Genomic DNA, 24315 nt, shown 5'->3' on the forward strand with positions numbered 1-24315 from the left:
AACAATTGCTGTCCGAATAGTGCTTTTGTCTGTACGACACAAGGATACTTAAATAAATAAACATCAGGGAGGAACAGCCCTCGGCCTTCTCACTGACATCTGGCCTTTAGCACAATGGGAAATGTTGGCCTTGTCAAATTGACCATCAGAAAGTGGGGCCAGAGTGGATGTGTGATGAGATCCTGAGTTCTGACAGTGTCTATTTATGTATACACAGGCTCTGTTCCAAAACCTAGTGAGCTGCATTGTAGTCTACTGACTTTTAAGGCAGCATCCTAACTAGGACCTCATAAGTGACTAATTTGAAATGCTGTACAAAGGCAGCTCTGCACGCCACACAAATGACACTGCATTTTAGTCTCACAGTTGATTCCAATGGAGTTTGATGTATGTTGCTAAACTAACAATGTGATACTCAAATAAGTATTACAATGCACAACACACACAAATATTGGGGGAAATAGTCAGTTTTTAATTAGAATTTTTTTTTTAATTATTATTATTATATAATCGATACTTCTTGATCAACATTTCGCCTGCTGTCTTGAATTTCTTTTTTTCACTATACTCAGTGCAATACATCCTAGGGTTGCCTTTTCCGCTAATATTCCATGGATATATGCAATGTTGTCTTTGACAGTTTGGCCAAAACAAGGTATCCTAGAGGTATCTACCTCTTTGAACACCTTTAGGCTCCATAGTGTGCCTATGATGCCTTAACATGCTACTTACTGTACACAGGCAGCTCAGGCTTTGGAACAATGCGACACATTCACACAGTGCTACACAATGCTGTGTCTATCACAAATACTACACAGGCAAATCAGACAAACATACTCCACCCTCTTGCATACATTTGCTGCATATTTTGACTTATACACTTGAGTTCACTACATTGACACCTGCTCTCCACAGACAGCTATCCACCCCAGTATAATTGGCAGACAGGCGTAAAAGTGGCTCTGCGCACGGTTTGAAGCAATGCAGTCGACAGAGCGTGAGCCAATCAGTCATGCCTCTCCACCCAATCAGACGTGTTTGATTCTGATTAGCACTCGGCTAAAGAAACCAACTTAGCCTGGAAAAAAAAACAGCTCTCTGCATCTCATTTCTGTTTAATGTGGGTGAATTAAGGCAGGCTTGTTTGGAGCAGGCTCTGAGTTTAAAACAAGAGTTACATGAGAAACGAATGTCTCGGGCGGTGCTCACCGTTGACGTCATTAGACTCTGAAACAGCTTGTGGTCATATTTGTCTGCTTAATAAAGACATAATACAGGCTGGCATTGTGAAATTCACAGTGCATAGAGTATATTTGTACGGCTTTCAGTGAGCCGGTATACTTTACATAATTTACACTTGAGATAAACACAAAAACATGTAGTAATGCGGAAATACAGAGCGGGAACGTGTACCAAACAAATCAAGATGAGGAAGAACTTGCTTTTTGATGTTCAGAGGCGTTTGTGAGGTACAACATGAAGCGATGTTTAGATATTTACGTTTACTGTGCAATGTCACAATTTACCACATCAATAAAGAATTTGTAGCCTGATCTCATGAACATTATTTTACTATGGTGGTATTTTTGCAAAATTACATGGTTCCTTCCAAGGTGAAATATCCACTGTGTTGTGCTAAAAGTGAGTTAAATGACCTCCCATATGAATTATGTTTTTAAGGATAGGGCTCTTTTGTTTTTTAAATCAACAAAAACCTACCTCCCTAACCTAAACTTTAAACCTTAACCTAACCGATAGTGTCATAAAAAGCAAATGTGAGATAACAACAGATGAGGTTTTTAAGTTAATACTCTATCGTGGTTTTTTAAATAAACAAAACCGACCTCCCTACCCTAAACCTTAAATCTATACCTAACCAATAGTGTCATAAAAAGAAAATGTAACATGAATAATTGCTGAAGCAACCATGTCATCTTGTTGTGCTTCTATGCAGGGTTGGGCTGTAACAGAATACATGTAATGGTATTTCGTATTCAGAATACAAAAATGAATTAACCGTATTCAGCCCCCATTCAGAATAGAGTTACAGTACTTTATAAAAGTTTGTTAGAATTTTAGAATACTTCTCACATAATGAACACAAAATAGGGTAGATGTGAAACCAAATAAAATATTGTCAATCAAGTAAGAAACAAGCGAACATGCGCACGCTACACACTCGCTCTCTCTTCCTTTAGAGCAGCTGCAGCACTCGTGCAGTGCTGCCAGGGTCGCGCTTTCAATAGAAATTTTGCTAATATGAAAACACATTTGCGGGTAAAAATCATAGAATGATGGGTTGCATTTTTGGGATACTTTAAAAATGGACCGCAGTTACCAAAATGTTAGATGGTAGGCACTTAAGAATGAAAATACAATGTCTTATTCAAAGTTATATTTTTTACATCAATATAACATTTGCACGCTTGATACATTGTTTCCCGTAATTGTTGCTGTGGAAATACATTTATGCCACTGCAGATGCGGCTTCTGTGTACAGACGGAGTAAAGAGCATTAAGAATAAGAGCATCACGATAAGCATTTGGTGAGTCACGTCCATATCAGAAACTTGCAGAATGAAGTACGGTTGAGAAATAGCAGTTATTAACGACAATTATATGAGTAGGTCATATGTGGGACAAAGTACTGCAAAGACTAAAAGAGGGTAAAAGGACTTGAATTAGTTTTAGTACTGGCAAATTTGTGGCTTATAGACAAATGGGTGGCAAGTTCAGTGACACATATTGTAACACATAGGCATTTTAATATCTACGTTTATCTCACTTTTTAAAAGAACATATCATACAAAGCAGAGGTGGAAAGTAACAAATTACAACTACTCTCATTATAGTACTTGAGTACATTTTTCTACTTTTTTTAAAAGTATAAATAAATAATAGTACTTTTACTTGAGTTGATTAAAAAATGAAGAATTCAACTTTGCTACTGTTATTTTTCACTACAGTTACAAAGTACAAAAAAATACATAATATTTCTGAATTTTTGGGAAGTTTTTCCACCGAAATTAACAAAAATATCCCCGAAATTCAAAATATGGGGGCAAAAAATGCCCATGAAACAAGTTCCAGTGTTTTATTAATAATATCTGATATAGTTACAATTACATACATTATGGTCTTCTTTTGACTGTTCACTGAACATTATTTTTTTTCCCGCTGTCCAGTTCCTCGCACCATTGCACGCACAGATGGGCTCTCCGCATCTATCAATCCGCATCAGTTCAGTATTGTACTCCAACGTTAAATTCTGTAACTGTTCGCCGCTCTTGTTCAAAATAAACTGTCCTAGTGGGTAACACTCTCGCTCACAGTGCTGTGCTGTACTGTACTTCCCTGCACTGTTCTGATTTTTATCTGTCTTAAAAGCCTCACCCGCTAGAGGCCAAATGCTACAATTTACTTAATAATATCTCAATATGTTAGATAACCATAATGTTAATTAAGACTTTATTATTACAACTGTAATACAATGATACATATACAGAACAACCACTTTTAGTGTTTGAATTAGTCATATCTCTCATTAAACACTGTGTGAAAGGTTTTTTTTTTTTTTTGCCTTATTTTATTCAGTTGGCATGTAGGAGTTGATAACAGTTTGCTTAATCTCATTCCGTATCTGGATAATTGCTGTAGTATCATAGAGGATACATTTCCTCAGCTGTGATATTGCATTATATTAGTTTTGTACAGTATGTTAACTTAATAGCCAAAATACCTGGGCATACTTGAATGAAAATAAACCTGAAATAGAATGTGTTTCAGTCACAATGCACATTATGTAGTTTAGAGACAATTAAGAGACATTTAGAATGTTACAAATGGCTATTTCTATTTAAATTAATGTTGTATTCTTAAAATTTTCTGTTTGTCCAAGAATCCTCTTGCAGCAATGCAGGTCTTTGGCATTTAGAAGCTGCTAGTTTAGGACCTGTGAGGAATCACAGAGTCTCAAACTAGAGACTGTGATTTACTTTTCTTTTTGTTGTGCATCTGGCTGTCCACTTCACACTCTATCCTGGATAGAGATTCTTTTTTCAAAACAATAATGCATGGAATAGCCTTCATCTCTCTAAAACAATATACTTTAAGAGTAAATAAAATTTCAGTAGAAATGTGTTTCTAATTTTAAACCAAAATTTGACTTGCAAGTGTAAAGCAACTTGTAATAACTCAATACCTCAGCAAATGGGGAAAAAACTCACTGTATTGTGATTTCTGCAAGGTGGCGCAACCATTTTCAATTGTTCTAATAATAAGAAAATTTTCTTAGGTACCAAATTAGCACCTTAGAATGCTTTTGTAAGGAATAGGTGACACAGTATATGTTTGCCATCATGGGTAAAGAAAAAATGGAATAAATGCCACTTAAAACAATTATTTAAAATCGTATTAATAATTTGCAATTAATGATTTTGGCAGTATTTTTGATCAATTTAATGCATCCTTTTCTTTCAAGAACAAAAATGTCTTTGTTCTAAAAATGGAAGCATATGTACTAGAACCCGACCGATATGGGATTTTTGAGACCAATAACGATTTTAGAGAGGGAAAATTCAACGATTACCGATACGGTGGCCGACATAGTTAATTTTTGAGCTAGAATGAAAACAGACCTTTTCTATGTGGATTGTGCACCAATTTTGCACCGATATGACGATATAAAGGTACTCAGAAGGCTGCTTTCTTAAACAAGTATTTTTATCAAGAAATATTTGACATTATTATTATACATTATCAACAAATTCTAGAAATGAACACTGAGAAATTAAAGAATAAATAAAAATACAATAGCTTAATAAACATCAGTACTGTATGTTTAGTATCAGTCAATTGCTGACCATTTAAATAAAGAATAAATAAAAATACAATAAATAGCTTAATAAACATCAGTACTGTATGTTTAGTATCAGTCAATTGCTGACCATTAAAATAAAGAATAATTAAAAATAAAATAAATAGCTAAATAAACATCAGTACTGTTTAGTATCAGTCAATTGCTGACCATTAAAATAAAGAATAAATAAAAATAAAATAAATTGCTAAATAAAAATCAGTACTGTTTAGTATCAGTCAAATGCTGACCATTAAAATAAAGAATAAGTAAAAATAAAATAAATAGCTAAATAAACATCAGTATTACTGTTTAGTATCAGTCAAATGCTGACTATATTAATACTGCCGAGTCAAGAGATAAACAGCGGCAGCGGTGTTTCACTGTATTCTGCTATACAAGTTCAGGGGAAACTTTCAACGGTGGAAAACCAGACTTTTAAATGTTAAATTTTATAAATGCAACGACTGGCATTGTTTGGTTGAAGGGGTATCAAACTGTGAATCCTAAACAAAACAGTTTGGTGAATACATGTTTACACATTAGCTTCCACTCAGCTGACAACAATGAAAGTAGCTACGTGATTAGCTAGTTAGCTATAAGCGCGTTGTCACGGAGAGTAAAAGACGGACGTTGGTTATTTTACTTTCCAGCATTGTGTCTCACCAACTAGGTAACAGCATAGCATGAAATCAACACTCAGCAGACACAATCCACCACTGCACAGTTGTCTGCTGAGCTGCAAAAAGATGCTCTGATGTTTACCTTTCAATCTACTGCGTTACAGACTGCAATGACAAACTATAGCTGGCTAACATAAGAAACAGATGTGATAAACATGAGTGACATGGTTGTCAGGGACAGGGTTAACATTATATTAGTAGTATTGAAAAGGGAAAATGATGGTTCATTGTTTATTAACTTTCCAGTATGTATTTCACAAACTAGTTAGCACTGATATATCGGTTGGGCACTAGTATGTACTATATATAATATAATATAATTGCATGCTTGATATAAAGTAACTTGTAATGTAATTACTTGAGTAGTTTTTAGGCAAACTACTTATTTACTCTAACTTGAGTCATAATATTTCTCAGTATTTCTACTTGTACTCAGGTGAATTATTTCATCAGTAGCAGTACTTTTACTTAAGTAAAAAAATAAAAATCAGTACTCTTTCCACCACTGATACAAAGTGATTCACAAAATATAAAACAACTATATATATATATATATATATATATATGAGAAAAAGAAACAAAAGCACCCAAAAATAAAAGTGTCGGTAATAAAGAAGAAAGAAAATAGGCCTAAATTTGGAAATATGCAAGCAAGCCTAGTCAAAATCATTAAAATACTATTTTGTTGTCAGAAGACCTCACAATTTAGTTTAAGTTCTGCAAGTGGCACCCAGTTATCTCAAGAAATGCAAATAAACCTCTCTTTTTTTGTCAAAATGTATTATTCTTTGTGAGTCCAATCAAATAATTGGTAAAGAATATTAAACTGTGTTTAAAATATAAAAATATTGTAGTTGACCACAAACTGCCTTTTGTTTGCCTTCTGCCCTCCATAAAGAAAAACATTAGTTTCCAACTACACATCTAATTTATAGAAGCTAGCTATTCAGATTCACTTGGATGTTAATAGTGTGCAAATATATTCTAAAAGTATTCTTATGTGATGTATCGGAATACAGTACTTAACACATTTAATAAAGAGTATTTAGTATTCAGCCCAGAATACATTCTTAAAGTAATCCGCCCAACCCTGCTTCTATGACACTTTTTGACTTGCGTGCTCTTCTTGTCTTTCACAACGCAAATGCAACGTTTTATCAGTTGAGCTACCTCGCAATTTGATTGCATTCAAACAAGCTTAAATGCAGTGGTTATGTAATGCAAATATTAATCTACTGTATATAATATACTGTATATAGTTCTGCGCTATAGCAGTTTCTTTTATGTCATAAAGCATCATGTGAGGAACAAGGCAAAAAGTGTTTGTGAAAAGTGTTTATGATGATCTACCATTTTACATTTATGCATTTGGAAGATGCTTTTATCCAAAGCAATTTCCAGTGCCCTTATTACAGGGACAATCCCCCTGGAGCAATCTGGAGTTAAGTGCCTTGCTCAAGGACACAATGGTGGTGGTGGCGGCAGCTGTGGGGATTGAACCAACAACCTTTTGCTTACCAGTTCAGTGCTTTAGTCCACTACGCCACCACCACTCCACCATTTTACTCTTGATTTGTGTTAATGTGAATAAAAGTCATTGTTGTTATAGCACCTCTAGTGTTCAGTTCAGAAACGGCCACGATATGTACAACGAGCCATGTAAAAAATATTTTGCAAAAATGTAGGTTTAGTAATGAGGTTCTTTGTTTGAGAATTTTAACTGACATGAGGTCACAGTTGTGCATACATATTGGCTATTTTACAAAGGCTTCAATTTTGTCTCATCCAATCAGAATTTACAGTCGGAACTATCTGTTTTAAATTATTAGTTTTACTGATTTGAGTTTTTGTTTTTAGTGTGTAAGTGTTACATAATTTGAAGTTATTTTTGCACAGATCCCAGACTTATCATTCACTTGTTATCTTTTAGGTTGTGGCCAAAAAAACGAAATAATCAAATGTTATAGTAGCATTCATTTATAAACAGGGTTTGAAATTAACACCCGCCAACCTGCCAAATGTGGGTAAAAATCGGCCGTGGTGGGTAACTCTGTCACTCTTACTAGTCACTTTGGCGGGTGACATTTTTTCAGGGTTTTTCCTGCATTAAAAGGAAAAACCCGATTCGGAGCTTCTGCCGAAGGAAATTTTATTGTATTCATCTCGCGTTGAGTGCTTTATAAGCACTAAATATGTCACTTATAACTTACCTCACGCATCTGTGCAGAGCAAATGAAGCGTGACCCGCCGCAGCACACACCAGCGCTCCAAAGATAAGATTGCCAGAGCTCTGAAACAGTGCGGAGCGAACCTTGCGTGATTCAGTCATGCTTCACACGATATTGCAGTGGCCGGTGGAAAACACAAAACTTATGTGCCCATTTGAATTCTACAGAGAGCATTCTGGTATAAAGCGCTATATGGAGGAAGTCAAATATCTTAAACTGCTAGACAGCACATACATTATAAACAGCACTGACGAGGTAAAGAGGAAACAAATACATCACAGTTTTTAAAATACACATCATCGTCCATACTAAAATATATCCAGTATATGTTTTTTTAATGCAGTAACACTAACTGGTAACTTCCATAGATTTATAGTAAATCTAATAGGGTGAATCTATTATTTTATACTACTCCTGTTCTAACTGGTGTTTGCCTTTGGATATTTTATATGTTACTTAAACCATTAGGCCTGTGTGCTGCTGAACTCACATCATTCTTATTTAGATAAAATGTCCAAATGCATGCAGTTACAGCCTCCAGTTACCTTTATCACTTTTTGCGAGGTGGGGGATTTTGCTGGTGAAAATACTGAGTGTCTAGTGACCTTGGAAAACTATTAGTCACAGTGCCGTTGAGCCAAAAAGTTCATTTCAAACCCTGTTTATAAAGTATTTAACTCACTCTTTTATCCAAACGTAGTCATTACAACATGAATATAATCCTTTTCTTCTTTGAATTTCCAGCAAAAATTACTGTTGTGAAATTACTGTGATATAAGACTTCGGTTATACCGCCCACCCGTAATAGATCTAATGAGTCTGATTTTCATTTGAAGATTGAACTCTTACTGGATTGCAATGGGTTTTTGACAGGAACTTCATTAAGAACGTTCCTAGCCCATTGGACCAAGTTTATTAGGATTCAACTGAGCAGGCTACTGTAGTTATTTTACCACCCCGTTAACTGCCCCCCTCACCCACCCCCTACGGCTGGTATCTTAAGCTGATGGCACAGTTGCACTCTTTTGTGACTGATGGAGTCACTCCATGGTTGCGTTGTGACAGAAGTGTGAAAGCCATTGAGACAGAGCACTGACATTTAAGGATGACCTTTTCCGAGAGCCTCATCATCTATTACCAAACTGATCTCCATTGCGCAGCACAATTTATACACCCCTGCTGTGCATACATTTGCTGCTAGGCGGAGGATGAGATGTGTTTGCATGCCGACTGTCAGTCAGTTAACTCCTGTGCCAACCTGCTGGCAAGGGTACGGTGAAAGTCAGAGGCTCCGGACTGACAGACAAGCTGTCGCACGCCAGGGCCCCAGGATTCTGGTGAAATAGTGACGTTGCAGTCGGCCCATCTTCATCTTTTCATAATCTCTGTCAATCACCCGAAGGCTGTTGCTCTTTCTCCACCTGCTTTTGATCTAATATTATAATGTATAATATTTACTATTTAAAAGCCTGACACTCCGCAGATCTGAGTCATCCAAAGCAGCTTCTTTTTATGATTATTTATTGCTGTTGAAGTCATAAAATATATGACACACACACACTTTAGCTAGGCTAAATGGTGTGTGTAATATTAATGGGCTTCGGTGATTGCCGAATACGCCATACCAGACTACTGCCTCTCTATGTCAGTTTGGCCGTAGAAACAGAGTCAGCAGATTTTTTAGGGTCAGGCAACATGTTCAATATGAACTACTTTTCAAATTAGTCTGTGTTTTACACTGATTGTACTTGTGAAACCTACATAAATTAATTTGAAGTCCAGATATTACAGCGGATCTGTTAAAGCTAGATCATACTAAGGCAGAAAATATGAAAATAGCAGATTTCAAGTTGCAATAAAAAGTTGTACAAGTTTTGTCTCCAGTGGAAGGTTTGTCCCTGCTCTTGTACTTCCCCTTCCTCTTGTTCTTCCTCTCAGCTATATCCTGTGTCCTCTTACTACTTTATTTACAGATCTTTTGGGTTCAGTCATACACCTTTTTTCGGTTGTATTTTAGCATTTAGTTTGACCTGTGGTGCTGAAAGGGATAGTCACACAAAAATCAACCTTTTGTCAACCCCTAATGGTAGTGGTTGTTGATTACGTGTATGTCTGTTTACTTGGATTTTGAAATATTGCATTATGGTTATGGGATTGCATATGTTATAAATATTAGCAAAAATGTCTACATTCAATAACCCTTAATTTTTACCCCTTAATATACTTGTGTCAGAGGAATGGTGTAAAACGATATGTGACTTATTGAGATCTCCAACAGCATGTGTCAAAATGAAAGTGTGCGTCAAATGACATTCTGGCAGTGCTGCCCCATTTCCTCTGAGCTTTTTGGCAAATAGAGAGGGAAAGGTGACTCACAGGAGACGCACAAGTTACCTGACATTGCACATCTCGCAAAAGCACATCCTAGATCTGTAGACCTGACAACTTCAGCACCTCGGCTCACCTGAGCCGGGGACAAAGGGCCACCGGTGTCCCTGGGGCAAGACTTGTCCATCCAACTTCTTTCAAGCTTTGCCATTCCTTCCTTCCCTCCCTCCATCTGTCCCTCATTCCTGCACTCTCCGCTTCTATGGTGAATTTAAAGAATGCTGTGCGTGCGTGCGTGCGTGCGTGCGTGTTTGCGTGTGAGTTAGAGAGGCAGTCAGCACAGAAAACCTGTGTTACTCTCCATTAGTTATCGTATACTGACAGTCCTGGACTGCAGCTGTGTCCGCATCATTCGCTGCAGTCTCCACAGGCCACAGGTGCAATCTAGGCCAGCCCGTCTCTACGGTGCCAGCCGCCCATGCTGCAAATATGAAATGTACTTCATACTTGTCTGTCACGCTGCTGATAAAGATAGATGTGTGTTTTCACCATGTCGCGGCTAGCTGTCCGTTTCTGCACAACCTCCCCCTATGTGCGATGGTGTGAGCGCTACTCTGGGATGATAAAATGAAAGCTCTGTCTTAAATAATCAGGATTCTTTCAGTTATTATAGTTTTGAAATGTTACTTTTTTTATTGTATTTGCAATTTGGCTTTTCAGTTTAGTTTAGTTGTTATTTTTTCACTCTATCACTGTTAGTTTAAGTTTAGTTTTAGTTTTCGAAGTGTATTTTAGTTTCAGTTAAATTTTAGATTTTCAGTTGATTTATATTTATTTAGATTTTAATATATGTTTAGATTTTCTGTGTATTTAGATGCCATTTTTATGTTTATTGAAGGGTTATTAAAGTTTTTATTTTAGGGCTTAATGTGTTTAAATATTATGTAATTAAACTTTTAAATATTTTAAATTTAGTGAAGAGTTAGGGTTCACATTTTATAATATACAATGTATCAAAAACTATAGCTAAAATTAGTTCATTGTTATTTCATCGTCCATTCATGGTGTAGCTGTTCTATTCTGTTACATTATTCCTGTCAACAAAAACTTCGTTAACAATTGTAACACTGGTGAGTGCTACTCTAGGATGAAGCTCTGTCTCAAACAATCTGGATTTTTTTTTCTTTTTCTACTTTCTAAGCACAAAACGATGAAACATTATCTATAGACAATTTTTGAAATGGCATCTCTTGCTGGGAGGGACATGTAGTAATCATAATTACTCTAATATGTGACTAGAAAAGACTATCTCTGAATGGAGAATGAAGCTCTCTGGAGGCAATGGAAGGGTGCTTGTAATTCTTTAAAGATGACATTGGTGGAAATGAGGTAGCTAATTGTGGATGTTCGGAAATTTCAAAGCTAATTTGGAGGCACATTTGACATGTTTATTGACACCCTTGTAGCAGATGTGTTGGAGGGGTGAGAAGTGGAGAGAGATGCTGGAGATTGAGAGGCTGGGAGATAAAACATAATGTCTCTGTGAGTATGGAATTGCAGGGTCAGTGCTTTTTATAGAACAGCAGTATGTGTTTTTGTTTGAGTGTACAGATTCCCTCTACGCGACTGTCATTTCTGCCTGGAGTAGATGATTGTGTGAAATGCTATTTCCAAGGCAGGCCTCAGTCTTTGAGCTTTTTTTAAAAAGTGTTTGAAAGTCACATTATGAAATGTCAGCTTTTCCATCGTCCCCCCATGAAAAGACACTGTAAATGGTAGTATTTCGCTAACATCAGCAGGCTAATTGTGGTAATAGACTGCTGACAGGTCAAGTGTGAGCCATTCTGACTGCTCTGAGACTGATCTGTACAGAGAAAGAGGAAAAAAAAAATTCTTGAGTAGCAGGCCCACTGTACACGATGTTAAATTGCTATGCAAACACATTTTCGTTTTCCCTAGACTTTTCTACCAGACGAACAGATTTTAGTCTCAATGTCAGTGTGAAACACAGAGCTCATCAAGAATCTCAAAGAATAAATTGTTTTTACCAAAAGGCCTCAATGAAGGTGGCCTGATTTAGAATTTAGTAGCAAATTAGACAAGTAAGATTGCACAACTAGGAATCTGACTTGGTGAACTGCTTCCAAGAGCCAGATGAAGCAGAAAGCAAGGTGTTAACAAATAAAAATAGACAGGTAGGAACAACACTATGGCAGCATTATGCGACACCATGTTAAACCATACAAATTTTAAGTAGTTTGGTTTTTATTTCTTTATTTTCATTTTGTTTTTTTATTGATTTAGTTTTGTTATTTTGTGTTTTTCTTGATGCTTTAACTTGATGTTGTGACTATGGCTACATCTACATTAATCCGAATACATTTGAAAACGGCGTTTTCATTTTCGAAACGCTCCCCATCCACACTGCCATTTTCAAGCATTTTCCAGATGTTGCTCATCCACGCTGAAACATGAAAATGCTTAAATCCTCTTACTGCACATGCGAAAAATCTCTGTTGCATGTACGGCCTGAAACGCAATTGTCCTCGTGTTCCGTTGCCGGACACCAGTTCCGAGTAAACTTTCCGTCGCCTTTGAAGGAATGCAATGTGAATGTATTACAGTAGTACAAAAGCCCATATCAGTGTGGACGTAAGGCCAAAACGTAGAGAAAAGGCTGCATTTTCAAACGAAAATGTATTAGTGTGGACATGGCCAGAGACTGAAACCTGACACTTTGTTTTTAGGAAGAGAACGGTAAACATGGGGTACTTTTAGGCCTTTATACAGTTTTAGCACAGCTTTACTTTTCCTACACCCTAACACATCAATACAAACAGGCCCATGCATGATTTGCCCTCACAAAAAAACATCTTGGCTGTACAGTATGTGTATGAGTCAAGATGACTTCCTGAGTTTCCGAACCGTTGTAGTAAATGTGCATGTGTTTGCAACAAGTAAAGAGCTCTTGTGCTCCAGACTGATCTCACAGTGAAATCGGAAACAGTAGGTTGACTTTTCTTTAGCTGAAATCGGTCTGTACTTACCGAAATTTGAAACACTGCTCCCAGTAGCCAAAGCGGTAAGTGTTGGGCATATGGGCACGTGTGAGATCCATTTTATAGTATAATGTCCACAGAGGGGCACAAAAATCAAGTTGTGAAGCGAGTTGTTTTCAGTTGTACAGGCAGAAATACAGTGAAGAGGAATACATATTTTATAAACTGAACCCCCCAAAACAAACCCTAAACCTAAACATCAGTGGAGTAAGCATGTAGCCTAATGTTAGAGGGAAAAATGCAACCTCCAAATCACATGTAGGGGGAGTAAAATGCAACTCGGAACATTTTATGCCTCTGTGAATAACTTGTGATGGAGGATGCAGAAAAAAATGTGAGGACAGAGTGTGGGGTAGGGGGAGTAAAAAGCAACCAGTGCTTTCATCTCAGCAACAGATATGAAGTACCCAGATGGGCTTTGTAATGGTGCAGTTGACAACCTTCCAGAGTGCATCCATTCTGAGCTCGCCTACCCTGCTTCGGTCCCTCTGTCCCTTCCGCTTGCTGGGGGGTCCGGGCTTGGTGCAGATGTTGCTCAGACAAAGGCACATCTGGATGACCTACTCCCAGCTGTTCCGGCACGACCTTAGAGTGTGTTCACTGCCCTCAGTGCACACAGAGGCGGAATGATGAATAGATGAGGTGATGTCGTACGCCCACCATGAACGAGTGCCTCACATTTCTACACCCCTATTCATCAAGTTGGTGGAAGTGAGTTTGCGCATCTATCACCTGTCAACGATGCACGCACTCTCCCCTTAAACCTGACATTATAGAGTAATTAGATTTCTCTTTGAGCGAAGGGGAGAGGTCCGCATGTATTTGTTTTTGTAGGAGAAGAAAATATTTTGAGCGTTTTGTTTGACTATGAGGTTGTAGTTTGAAGAATTATTCGTATGAAAATGTGTGACTATTAATGGAGGGACACACTCTGTCCTCGCTTTTTTTTTCTGCGTCCTTCATCACGAGTTATTCACAGAGGCATAAAACGTTCCGAGTGCCATTCTGTAACTGATTGGCAGCATAGAATACAGTGGGGGAGCCATGGAGGAGCCATTATTGTGGCAACTTTTGATGTTTAAAATCGGCAGTGTTTAATTTAGCTCTTCTTTTTTCCCCTCGTTCCTCACTTCCACTTGGTCAAAGTGAATGATTTGCATGCACTCTGAGAGGGAATTAGCCGGCAAAGGTAATCAAGCAGCCCTATTCTGCCAGATGGCTTTCTCTATAGACAGTAAATGGGCACTTTTTAACTGCGTTTTATTCCGTGTTTCTGCTTCAGATAGCACTGTCATTGGACGTGATCTACCTGGATAATAATCGTAATTTCTGCAGGCTGTTATTAGAGAAGACCTTTGCTGCCACCTCTTTAACACAAACAGCTTTCCAAGGCTAATTTGCCATGTCAGTGCAAACAAAGAAACCAGATGTGTTTGTTGTATGTGCGGTAATGTCGTATTTTGCATCCTGCAGTTCCTGCTCTGCGGAAATTAGGTGGAATATTTATGCAGATTGCGGCAGGGCCGAGGCATTGTCGTGTATAGCGGACTGGGGAGTGTTAGACAAAAGGGACGAGGCAGGCCACGTTGCTTGTGCCTGTAAAAGGTCTTCATTTGCTTGTTGTTAAAGATCTAATTAGAAGGATGTGGGGAAACAGGACGGAATGGCAGCTTGTCTAATTAAGAGGCACGTTTAGGGTTCCCTTTGAACCTCAAGGATGCCCATCTATTAGAGAGGCCCATCAAAAATGGATTCAACCTAAGTGCATTTTTGGTTGCTTTCCTTAAATGATTTAAGATGTGAGCGCTGGAATGGGCTTCCCCCTCCTCTCCGAGAGGACCACTTGAAGATTCTGAGCATACCTAAGGCATTTCCATAGTTTTTGCGCAGTTAGTGGGGAAATCCTTTGGATGTCGTGATGCATCTGTGATTTATTTGCATTCACAAATATAGGGACTGGCAGGACTGGGATTTTCCTGCTTGTTTCTGGTTATTAAACAGTTCCTCAGTAATGCCTGTGAATGTTCTCAGATTGTTTTAGCGGCCCCAAAAACATAATGCAACAGCAGAAATCTGCGACACATATTTTTGATTTAGCTCTTTTTTTCCTTTTTCGGAAAAGGAGCCTGAAAAAGGTGTAATACATGGCCAAACATTTGTGGACACCCCAACACAACACCTACCTTTGAAAAATTGTGTTTGTTTAAACATTTATTTTTCAAAAACATGGGTGTTATAAGGAAGCTGGTCTTCCCGGACAGCTTCCATTCTGTTCAGAAGGCTTTCCAGTTGGATCATGGCTGGGGCAGGGATTTGCTTCCAAGAACATCAGTGAGGTCAGGTGCTGATGTTTGGCAGTTGGGTCTGGCTCAAAGTTGGCATTCCAATTCATCCCAAAAGTGTTCAGTGGGGTTCAGGTTTGGGCTTTGTGCTGGCCAGTTAAGTTCTACCACATCCGACTCAGTTAAAAAGTTATTGACGGACTTAGTATAAATTTATGCTTTATGCTTTAGCATAAAGAGGCACTAAGTTATGCACTACTTAATATTTGATCATTTCACTATTAAAACTAAATATTTACAGAAGCCTCAAACCAGGAATAACAGTTGAAAGAAAAAATCAAACTCGATGATATCGCTCAAAGTTCTGCATGACAGACTTCTAACTTTTAGACATATATGATGATTTTGACATTTACACTCATGTACATTTGCAAGAGAATGTAAAAAATAGACTTCTTCGCATGAAACTGATCTAAACAGTGCACTTTTCAGTGTGCATCGTCTGGTGTCACTGGCATGCAAAATTTCAATGTAACAGCATTTGTAGGTTATTCAAATGAATACATTTACATTTTTCCCAGCTTGTTATGTTTGTATTTATTTACTGACCCTTATTAGTTACAGTTCCTAAGTCTGATTAATTATATATTTAAATGTGCTATTTATATATATATTTTCCCGCACTGCGTAACAATGGAAATATAATTTATTACCGCTGACAGTTAGGCCCTATGTGTGACAAAAAGGTTTAAATATACCTTAACAAGATAAAACTGAAATGCATGTTTTTCAACACTTCTGTTCACTATTATGAAGTCTGCTTATTGGATAAATAAAAGTAAATGTCAGATAATGTGGCTGCACATTACTTTACGGAGAGCTTATGTCTTACTAGCTAAGTATTGCATTAATAACTGGTTGTGCTACTAAATTAAGCACTGATTTATTTACAAACTAACTAGTAGTTATTAATCCCTTAGTTTGAACTCTACCTCCCAACTTAACAGCTGGTGCAACCCTACACAGGGCATTATGCACAAAGGGGCTTTGGTATACCCCATTCTACCTTACATGTTCGTCTAAGGAGATTGCATGGCAGTATTCTTGATTTTATGCCCCTGTTAACAATTGGTGCATCTGAAATAACCAAACCTGTTAATTAGAGGGATAATTTTTTCACATACTTTTGGCCGTGTAGTGTATAAATGATACCAACAACCTCTGTGACCAATGATGCAGCTGTTGTTGTTTGTCTACATTAAAGCAGACCCAAAGTTTGGGCTGAGGTGAGCAGTCAGCGGAGAAGAGCCTAGAGCCGGATAATTAATAAGTGATTGGGGAAAGTCGGAGCAATGAGCATCACCTGCATGCTACAGCCTCAGAGAGAGATCAGTGGCCCAGAATCAGTATTTCTTTTTTCTTTTCCTTTATTTGTATTACTTTATTACTCCCTCAACCCTTTTTAAATGTAGGCTGCTGTAGACCTCATTTGTTCTACTGTGTATATCTGAGATCCTCTGAAACTAATTAAGGAAGAGGAAATAAAGGAAGAATATCGAATATAGAACCTCACCTAGGCTGCTCTAATGAGACAGTCTCTAGGCTGAGTGGTTGTCTTGATATGAAACCTCAGCAGAGGGTCTGTATTGGCTTAGGTATACTGCAGTTTGTGAGATCCATCTTGTACTGTAACACCTTCCCTGAAGTTCACAGTTTCTCATCTAAAACAACAGCAGGCAGTGCAGAAAGGGATCAGCTTAATTACACACCCTCAGTTGTGGAACTGGGACCATTTTAGGGTGTTCTTCTCAAGTACAAGGTTACCTCTTCTCACATTTGTCTGCTTTTAACAGAGAGAAAGAGTTTTGAGATTGGTTTTGAGGTTATGTAATAGTTGTTGTGGTTATATCTCATATCTTAAGGACATTTGCAATACTGCTAATAAGTAACTGCCAGTAACTTCCCAAAAAGTAGTTGGACACTTGAGCTACACTTAAAAATGCATGAATGACAAGATAATAAAATATCAAACCAAGTGCAATCAAATGATGCTAGCCCTTTATCAGAACTTAAGCCACATTTCACAGGTCATTTTTGCTAAGACTTTTAACTCCAGAGTGATTTTTAGTGGATGCATAAAGTCAGTTCCCTTCAAGTTCACATAGGTGCCATAGCAAAGTAACCACAGGTGTAGTTCATCACATAAACTATGTGTGCTACTTGTGCTATCTTTCTTCAAAATAAATGCGACTTAGTTTGATATTTTGTTATCTAATGGCATGACATTGAGGAAGTTTACATGCACATTCTTGCACTGATTATGCTTATCAAGATGAAAATGTGTGTGGTTAAGTAAACGCATTAAACGGCTTTCCTTTATTGGTGTAAGGTCATATATGGCTTAAGAATAAACAGGTAGATTTTGCGAATTACCCTGATTTCGCTTTGCATGTAAACACCTTTACCAGTGTTCTTACTGGATTATCCAGTGTACGCAAGTGTTGTGTGCATGCCTCTTTGTGGTTTGACGTCAAAAGCAAAGAATAACTAGATTATTTCAAATAAATGTAAACTCAGTTTCCTTGCTTTGGGGAGTTATTGGTGTGCATGTAAACAGGTTTACTGATGCTTTTTTAATGTTTCCAAATACTCTTAGGGCCACTGTATATAATATGTAAAAGCATTTTTTTACTTGTAATAATTTGTGCAGATTGACACACACATACAGTAAAATAAAACATAGCAATCCTTATTTTGTTTAGACGTTTTTTTAAATACATTATCCACAATACCCAACATAATGCACAATGCTTTATGATTTGGCTAACCATGCGTTAACCAAATACCAAGAATACAAAGCAGATTCTGTATTCTGAAGCTATTGTCCTGCTTATTGTATTTGTTATGGATGCTGAATTTAAATTTGTTTTCATTTCATTTTTTTTAAAATATCTATTAAGGTCTGTCAGTTTTTATGTAATGCTTTAAACTGTTTTTTTATACAGTGACTAATGTCCTTATTTGATCTGTACTGTGTTAGTACCTCCATCTACAGCAAACTCAAAGGTTGATAGGGTTGGATAGGACAAGGCAAGACAGGGTAGGGATAGGACAGGACAGGATAGGATAAGACAGGATGGGATCGAATGGGATAGTATAGGATAGAGATGGGATAGGGATCGGTTTAGGAATGGGGTAGGGATCGGTTTAGGGATAAGGGTTAGGGATGTGATGGGGATAGGATAGGATACATTCAAACACATCAAATGGGGAAATGGCAAGATGTCGCTCTACAATCTCAGCATTTATCTTCCTAGTGCACGCTGCATTGTACAACCATGCAAGTCATATATAAAGCATTGCCTCGTAACATTACTATGCAAAAGTCCTATTTCCCCCAATGATGGAGTCCCATCCCTCCTCCTTCTCCCCTCTTCCTCCTCCTCCTCCTTCCCTGTACTGTATCTCCCAGGCTTCCCCGATTACGGTTTCTATTCTTCGCCGAGCGACCAACGGGGGCCCCCCTTCTCCTTTGCGGACTATGGCTCCCTGGGCCCCCAGGCGGCTCAGCTGCTGCAAAGCGAGCATGCCACATCAGCCTGCAACTCCCCTCTCCAGCACCTGGCCAGCCCGGATCAGTATAAGAGCCCAGGTGTGTACCCGCCTCTCCTTCATTCAATGATTGATTTGATTCATGCGGTTGATTCATCACCGTGCCATTCATTAAAACCAGAGAGAGAGAAAAAGTGAGAGAGAGGGAGAGAGGGACTCGTGCATCCTTGTAATTTGCTTGATGTGTGCTGCATGTTGATTTTTTTGTAGCTTTGATAAAAGCATTCTCATTTAGCTTGTGAATTGAGGGAGAGTGTTTATACGATGTTGCTAATATGTATAATGTTGAGATATATGGGCATGCAGGATTTGACTGCGGTCACAATGCCTGTGCAATTAACCACAAGACATGGCATATGCAGTTATGTCTGGTAGTGCGCATATCTTGTACAGTACATATCTAGACACGTATATGTATTACACGCCCATCGGCTCCATACCACTCACCTGTCAGCCTGCTGGCATGTGATAAAGGATATCCAAACATCCAACTTCATATACACAAATATAAAATGACAAGCCATTTGTTTTCAAGATGATTGTATCTCTTAGTTTGCACAGTTGGGCCTAGTATCATGTGTTGATATACTGTATCATGTATTGTTAATGCATCCTCTTTTCGCAGACTTTTTATTCTGTTTGCATCTTGTTTTGTGCACATCCTCAAGAGTTACATGAGTGAAATGGAGTAAAGTGTGTTGCATGGCTGAAAACTTCTCATTTTAATAGAGCCAACATATTTATTATTGCCAAGTTTTGGGCATATTTTGTTATGCTTCGTGGTAGTGCACCACTGGACTTGTCACTCAGTCCTCTTAAAAACAGCAGAGTTCCACTTTATATTCAGTAGCCTGTTGACTGTAGTCTTGAGATCTCAGCAATAAACAGGAAACATAGCAAAGTGATGTCAAGTTCCATGATAATGACTAATAAATCGGGGTTCATGGCAAAACCTGACCATTTCTGGTTCAGATCTCAGTAAGGAAAGTGGTGAAGCTTGATTTTATAAATTTTTGAGAAACATTTTTAGTATGTATTTGAGTAATTGTTTTGTGTGAATTGCATGCGCAGGGGAGAATGTCACCTCTTTGACCCAAATAATATAATACCTACATTTCCTTCAACCTTGTGTGCAGTAGACTTAACCTTCAAGGTGCTGCAACACTTTCCATCTTGGGAGGTCTTTAAATGATTGCACGCTCTAAGATAGACACGTCGCACATAATAGGGGATTTTTAAATAAATCCATAATAGTTGGTAATGTGTATGAATTTGTTTCCCAGCAGTATCGAGCTACAGAAACAATTTCCTGCTCAGTTAATGAGCACATCCATTGATGACTTCTGGAGATATACAAGTCAGTGAATCAACATGTCTTATTAGCGGTGGCCTATTGGGAATTCAAAAGGCAGGATGTGATGATAATCAGTACTGTCACTTGCATGAGATACTATACAATGTGCTGCATTTCCCCTCTTGTTTAAAAGTGCTTTTCTTTTTTCTTTTTTTATGACAAGTGAAAACTAATTTCCTCAAGAGTTACTGTTTTGAGTATTAATGCTTTGATTCAGATCAGCTCAATCATTGCTGACCTGCCAAGCTCATGACGCAGGTTCGAGCTGAGAGTTAACACTTAGGATAACCTGTGATCAGACTTGCACTTGAAGTTTTAATGTGTCTGACACCCTGCTGTTTTTAGAGCCTTTTTTTACATTTTTATTTGCTGTGTATTCCTGACATATTGACCACCATCCTCACACTGCAAAAAATAATTTAAAAAAAGGTATAATTTCTCAAACAATATTTTTGTGGTGTTACCCAGTAAAAATATTTGAATATCCCTAAAACAAAGTTAATTTACTATAGAGTCAACATTGTGAAAGATAGAAAGACTTTTTATCAGATAATATATATCTTGAAGTAAGTTGATTTTTCTTACCCTATTGGGAAATTGTTTTTGTTGTTTGGTTTGGTTTGGCTTGGTTTGTTTTGGTTTGGTTATTCAAGATGTATTATCTGAAAATAAGTTTACCACCTTAAAAAAAAAAATTCTTGTTTTAAGAATGTTTAAATATTTTTACTGCAAAACAAGACTTTTTTTTTGCATTGTATTGCATTGCATCGCATTGCCTACAGTATTGCTTAAGGAAATCTAGTCCGTTTGTTGTCACTTGGATATTGTGCAGCATATTTCACATTAAACATACCAAGACATCCTCTACAATGGGCTAACCACATATAGATGTTTTGCTAGCAGCTGCCATCTTCCGTTCTGTTCCAATCTACAGATGGATATCCACACTGTCCCATCATCCCTCAAAGTAGCTGTCTCTATTTTTATACATTGACATTTAGAAGTGAGAGCTCTGACTGGTAAACCGCACATTTCTTCTCTTGTCTGTATACTCATTCGTGTAAAAAGCAGATGGATTGTGCCTTGTTTTTTTTACTTACGGCGGCATATTGCCCCCTATCTAAAATATTTGATCGCTTACATAAGCTCTCTAGGATACTATTCCATTCACACAGATGTCTTTTACCCTCCCAAGTTTTTGGGAGGCTGCTGTAGGCAGTAATAGACTTCCCCTTCAATGGGTGCTGAACTAAAGCCTTTGCTTGTGGAGGAACTTGATTTAATATTCGCTTATTAATGGAAGTGTCATAGAAGGACGCAAATAGGAGAAAAATGAGCGTGGCGCAGCAAGGGGCCTCAAAGTTTCTGAGAGCTTTCATTTAATTTGTTTTGTTTGTTTTATCAACAGCAGTTAAATGGAGGGGTCATTTGCGGATGACAGCAGCCATGGCTCAAGTGCTCTGATATAATTAGTCTTATTGTAATCCCCCCCCACCCCCTTCCCTTTACCCTTTAGTTTTTCCGCTTCTTGGATTTGTGTTTAGGTTCAGAGGTTTCGACTTGGGCAACCAAACCTTGCAGAGTGCAAATGGCAAGTGAATTGAGAACACTTACCGGCTTTAGATTTTTTTTTACGTCTTCTGTCCTGATAATTATATTGCCCCTATTATTGTTGGGTTGTTTTGCTGTTTTTGTGTGAAACAGCGCAGGTCACTCAAGATGAGCTAGTCTCTGACTTTCAATGAAACTGCACTAGTTATAGAAGCGGGAAGTCACATCGTGATTTTGTTCCTCATATTTTTGTTTTGGTGGCTTAATGCAAGAGATATTGCACATATGCATGAGTTCTGGAGTAAACAAAAAACATTCGCCATCCTAGATTAACTTCTGATGGTAAATTTTCCACTGAGGTAAAATTTGTTAGAAGATGTGCGAGTCGCGACAAATGTTTTCTTTAGTAGACAGTTTGTATATCTTTGATTTGAATCGCTTGCGTGACTTACATAAAATTCGGAGCTTGTTAAGTGTTAATATTCAGGGTTCCAAGGGTCATGGAAAGCCTGGGAATACCAGTGAATTTAAAAATGGTTATTTCCAGGCCTGGAAAAGTCATGGAAGTTAATTATTTCATGGACAGTCACTGTATAGTTCATCGGCTAGAAATTCTTAACTGGGATTGCAATCTCTATAAAATAATTTAAAAAAAATTCAGTATTCTCAAATGACTGGAAAAATAATAGAAATTCATTGTTTCAGAGAGGAAACTCCATGATTCAGTCTTTAACGCGTTTTCCCCAAGACAATTTCTTGGTTTCCAGGCAGCTGCTAGGCCTGATAGCCCTCTGACGCCAACAGCCAGATAAGCATTGCCATATATATAAAAAAAAAAAAAAAAAAAAAAACATAGGACAGGAAGAGAGAGAGACCATTTTTTCAATGACAGGTGTTGATTAGATAGGGGGTGTTGTGGCAGAATTCCCCGTGCAGTTTTCAGAGAGGGACTGGATAACTGGCAGTCAGATTTGAAGGAGGATGGGCGTACAGCACTTGATATGAGATTGGGGGAAGGGAGCATACAGGAGTGGAGACAGGGTGAGGTTATGATATTGAAAGGAAGCTATTCATTCTCACTCAAACTCTTAAACATCGCAGAGGCCTTCAATGAAAAATTCTCCATCTCCATACTACAGCAGTCCAGATGTCTTTGCTTGCCTAACACCTACTTGAGCTCCATTTATTAGCATGCATGCCATGTGAATGCCAGCTAGATGCATCCAAAATGCATTTTTAAGTGGGACATAAGTGTCCAAATTTGTTCGAATACTTTTTGTGGCCACTGTAAGTATACATTCATCTGCATGAATGACAAAAAACATACAAGACAACAGTGCGAAACTTGGCAGCAATAATACTTAGCTTGCAGTAGTGCTAACTAGCTTGCTTTGTGTCTTGTTCAAGTATGTGTGTGTGTGTGTGTGTGTGTGTGTATGTATGTCTATTCCCAGACCTGAATTTAGAACTTATTTTGGTAATTTTGCATCTCAAACTTTTTGGATGAACTATAAAGCATACATAGGGGCACTATTCTTAAAATATGCTAGGTAGTATAGACACACACACACACACACACACACACACACACCTTCCTTTAAAAATGTGACGTTTTGTCCCCATAACACTGTTGGTCTTTAGTGCTTTGTAAATGTACTGTGCATGCTTGTGCTAAGCTCACCTTGTTAGCCCTACTACACATTAGTGGTCCTGACTAGCAACCCTGCTTACATCACTGTTGGCACGGTTGCTTCTCCGGCAGGCACCAACCCGCCCCGGCCTGGAGCATTTCCTGGAGCCAGCAGCCCCGGGCCAGTGGCTGACCTGTATGGCCCCACCAGCCAGGACTCCGGCGTGGGCAACTACATTAGCGCTGCTAGTCCCCAGCCCGGCTCCGGCTTCGGACACAGCATTGCTGTAAGTACCCACCTGTTGCATTGAATGTCCTGCCCATGTTAGCGCTTTTAGTCTATAGTTGTTGCTTTTGTAGTTTTACACAGTGTACAAACCAGATGGTATGCAATAAAGTGACAAGCATTAAAAGTTATCTGTGTAATCCAAGTTTCGTTTCTAACCAGTCGCGACCACATTCGACACAGAATTTGTTGATTGCTTGGTTTCTATTTTGTGGTATTTTTTTGAGTGGCCCCGCCCACAGTGAAATCTCATTGGTCAAATTTTGCACCACATAGCTGTTTATTAATGCACGGTCACATTTACCTTTGCTCGGTGAAGATGCCATAAGCGGATGCTAAGTGCCCTTGAAACCTGCAAAAATATGTGCTAAGCAGACTCTTTTTTTTATGCTGCACTTTATACACTGAGAAAGTGACGTTATAAAGACACTCACCACTAAAATTATT

At 38.1% G+C, this 24315-nt stretch overlaps 1 protein-coding gene across 14 annotated transcripts in view; it reads left to right on the forward strand.

The window, feature by feature from the left end:
- LOC127430227 (RNA-binding protein Musashi homolog 2-like) overlaps nt 1–24315 on the forward strand; it is a 405789-nt gene that overhangs the window by 368588 nt on the left and 12886 nt on the right. For 7 of the 14 annotated variants that reach the window (XM_051679847.1, XM_051679846.1, XM_051679845.1 and 4 more), the window contains 2 exons: nt 18908–19087; nt 23715–23869. The exons of 2 other annotated variants lie outside the window; for them this stretch is intronic. In XM_051679847.1, coding sequence (XP_051535807.1) covers nt 18908–19087; nt 23715–23869 — 335 coding nt within the window. The remainder of the gene's footprint in view (nt 1–18907; nt 19088–23714; nt 23870–24315) is intronic. 5 more of the 14 variants (XM_051679854.1, XM_051679856.1, XM_051679855.1 and 2 more) reach the window with 2 other exon arrangements.

The sequence above is a fragment of the Myxocyprinus asiaticus genome, chromosome 39, assembly GCF_019703515.2.
Source record: "Myxocyprinus asiaticus isolate MX2 ecotype Aquarium Trade chromosome 39, UBuf_Myxa_2, whole genome shotgun sequence".
In the NCBI taxonomy this organism is placed as follows: Eukaryota; Metazoa; Chordata; class Actinopteri; order Cypriniformes; family Catostomidae; genus Myxocyprinus; species Myxocyprinus asiaticus.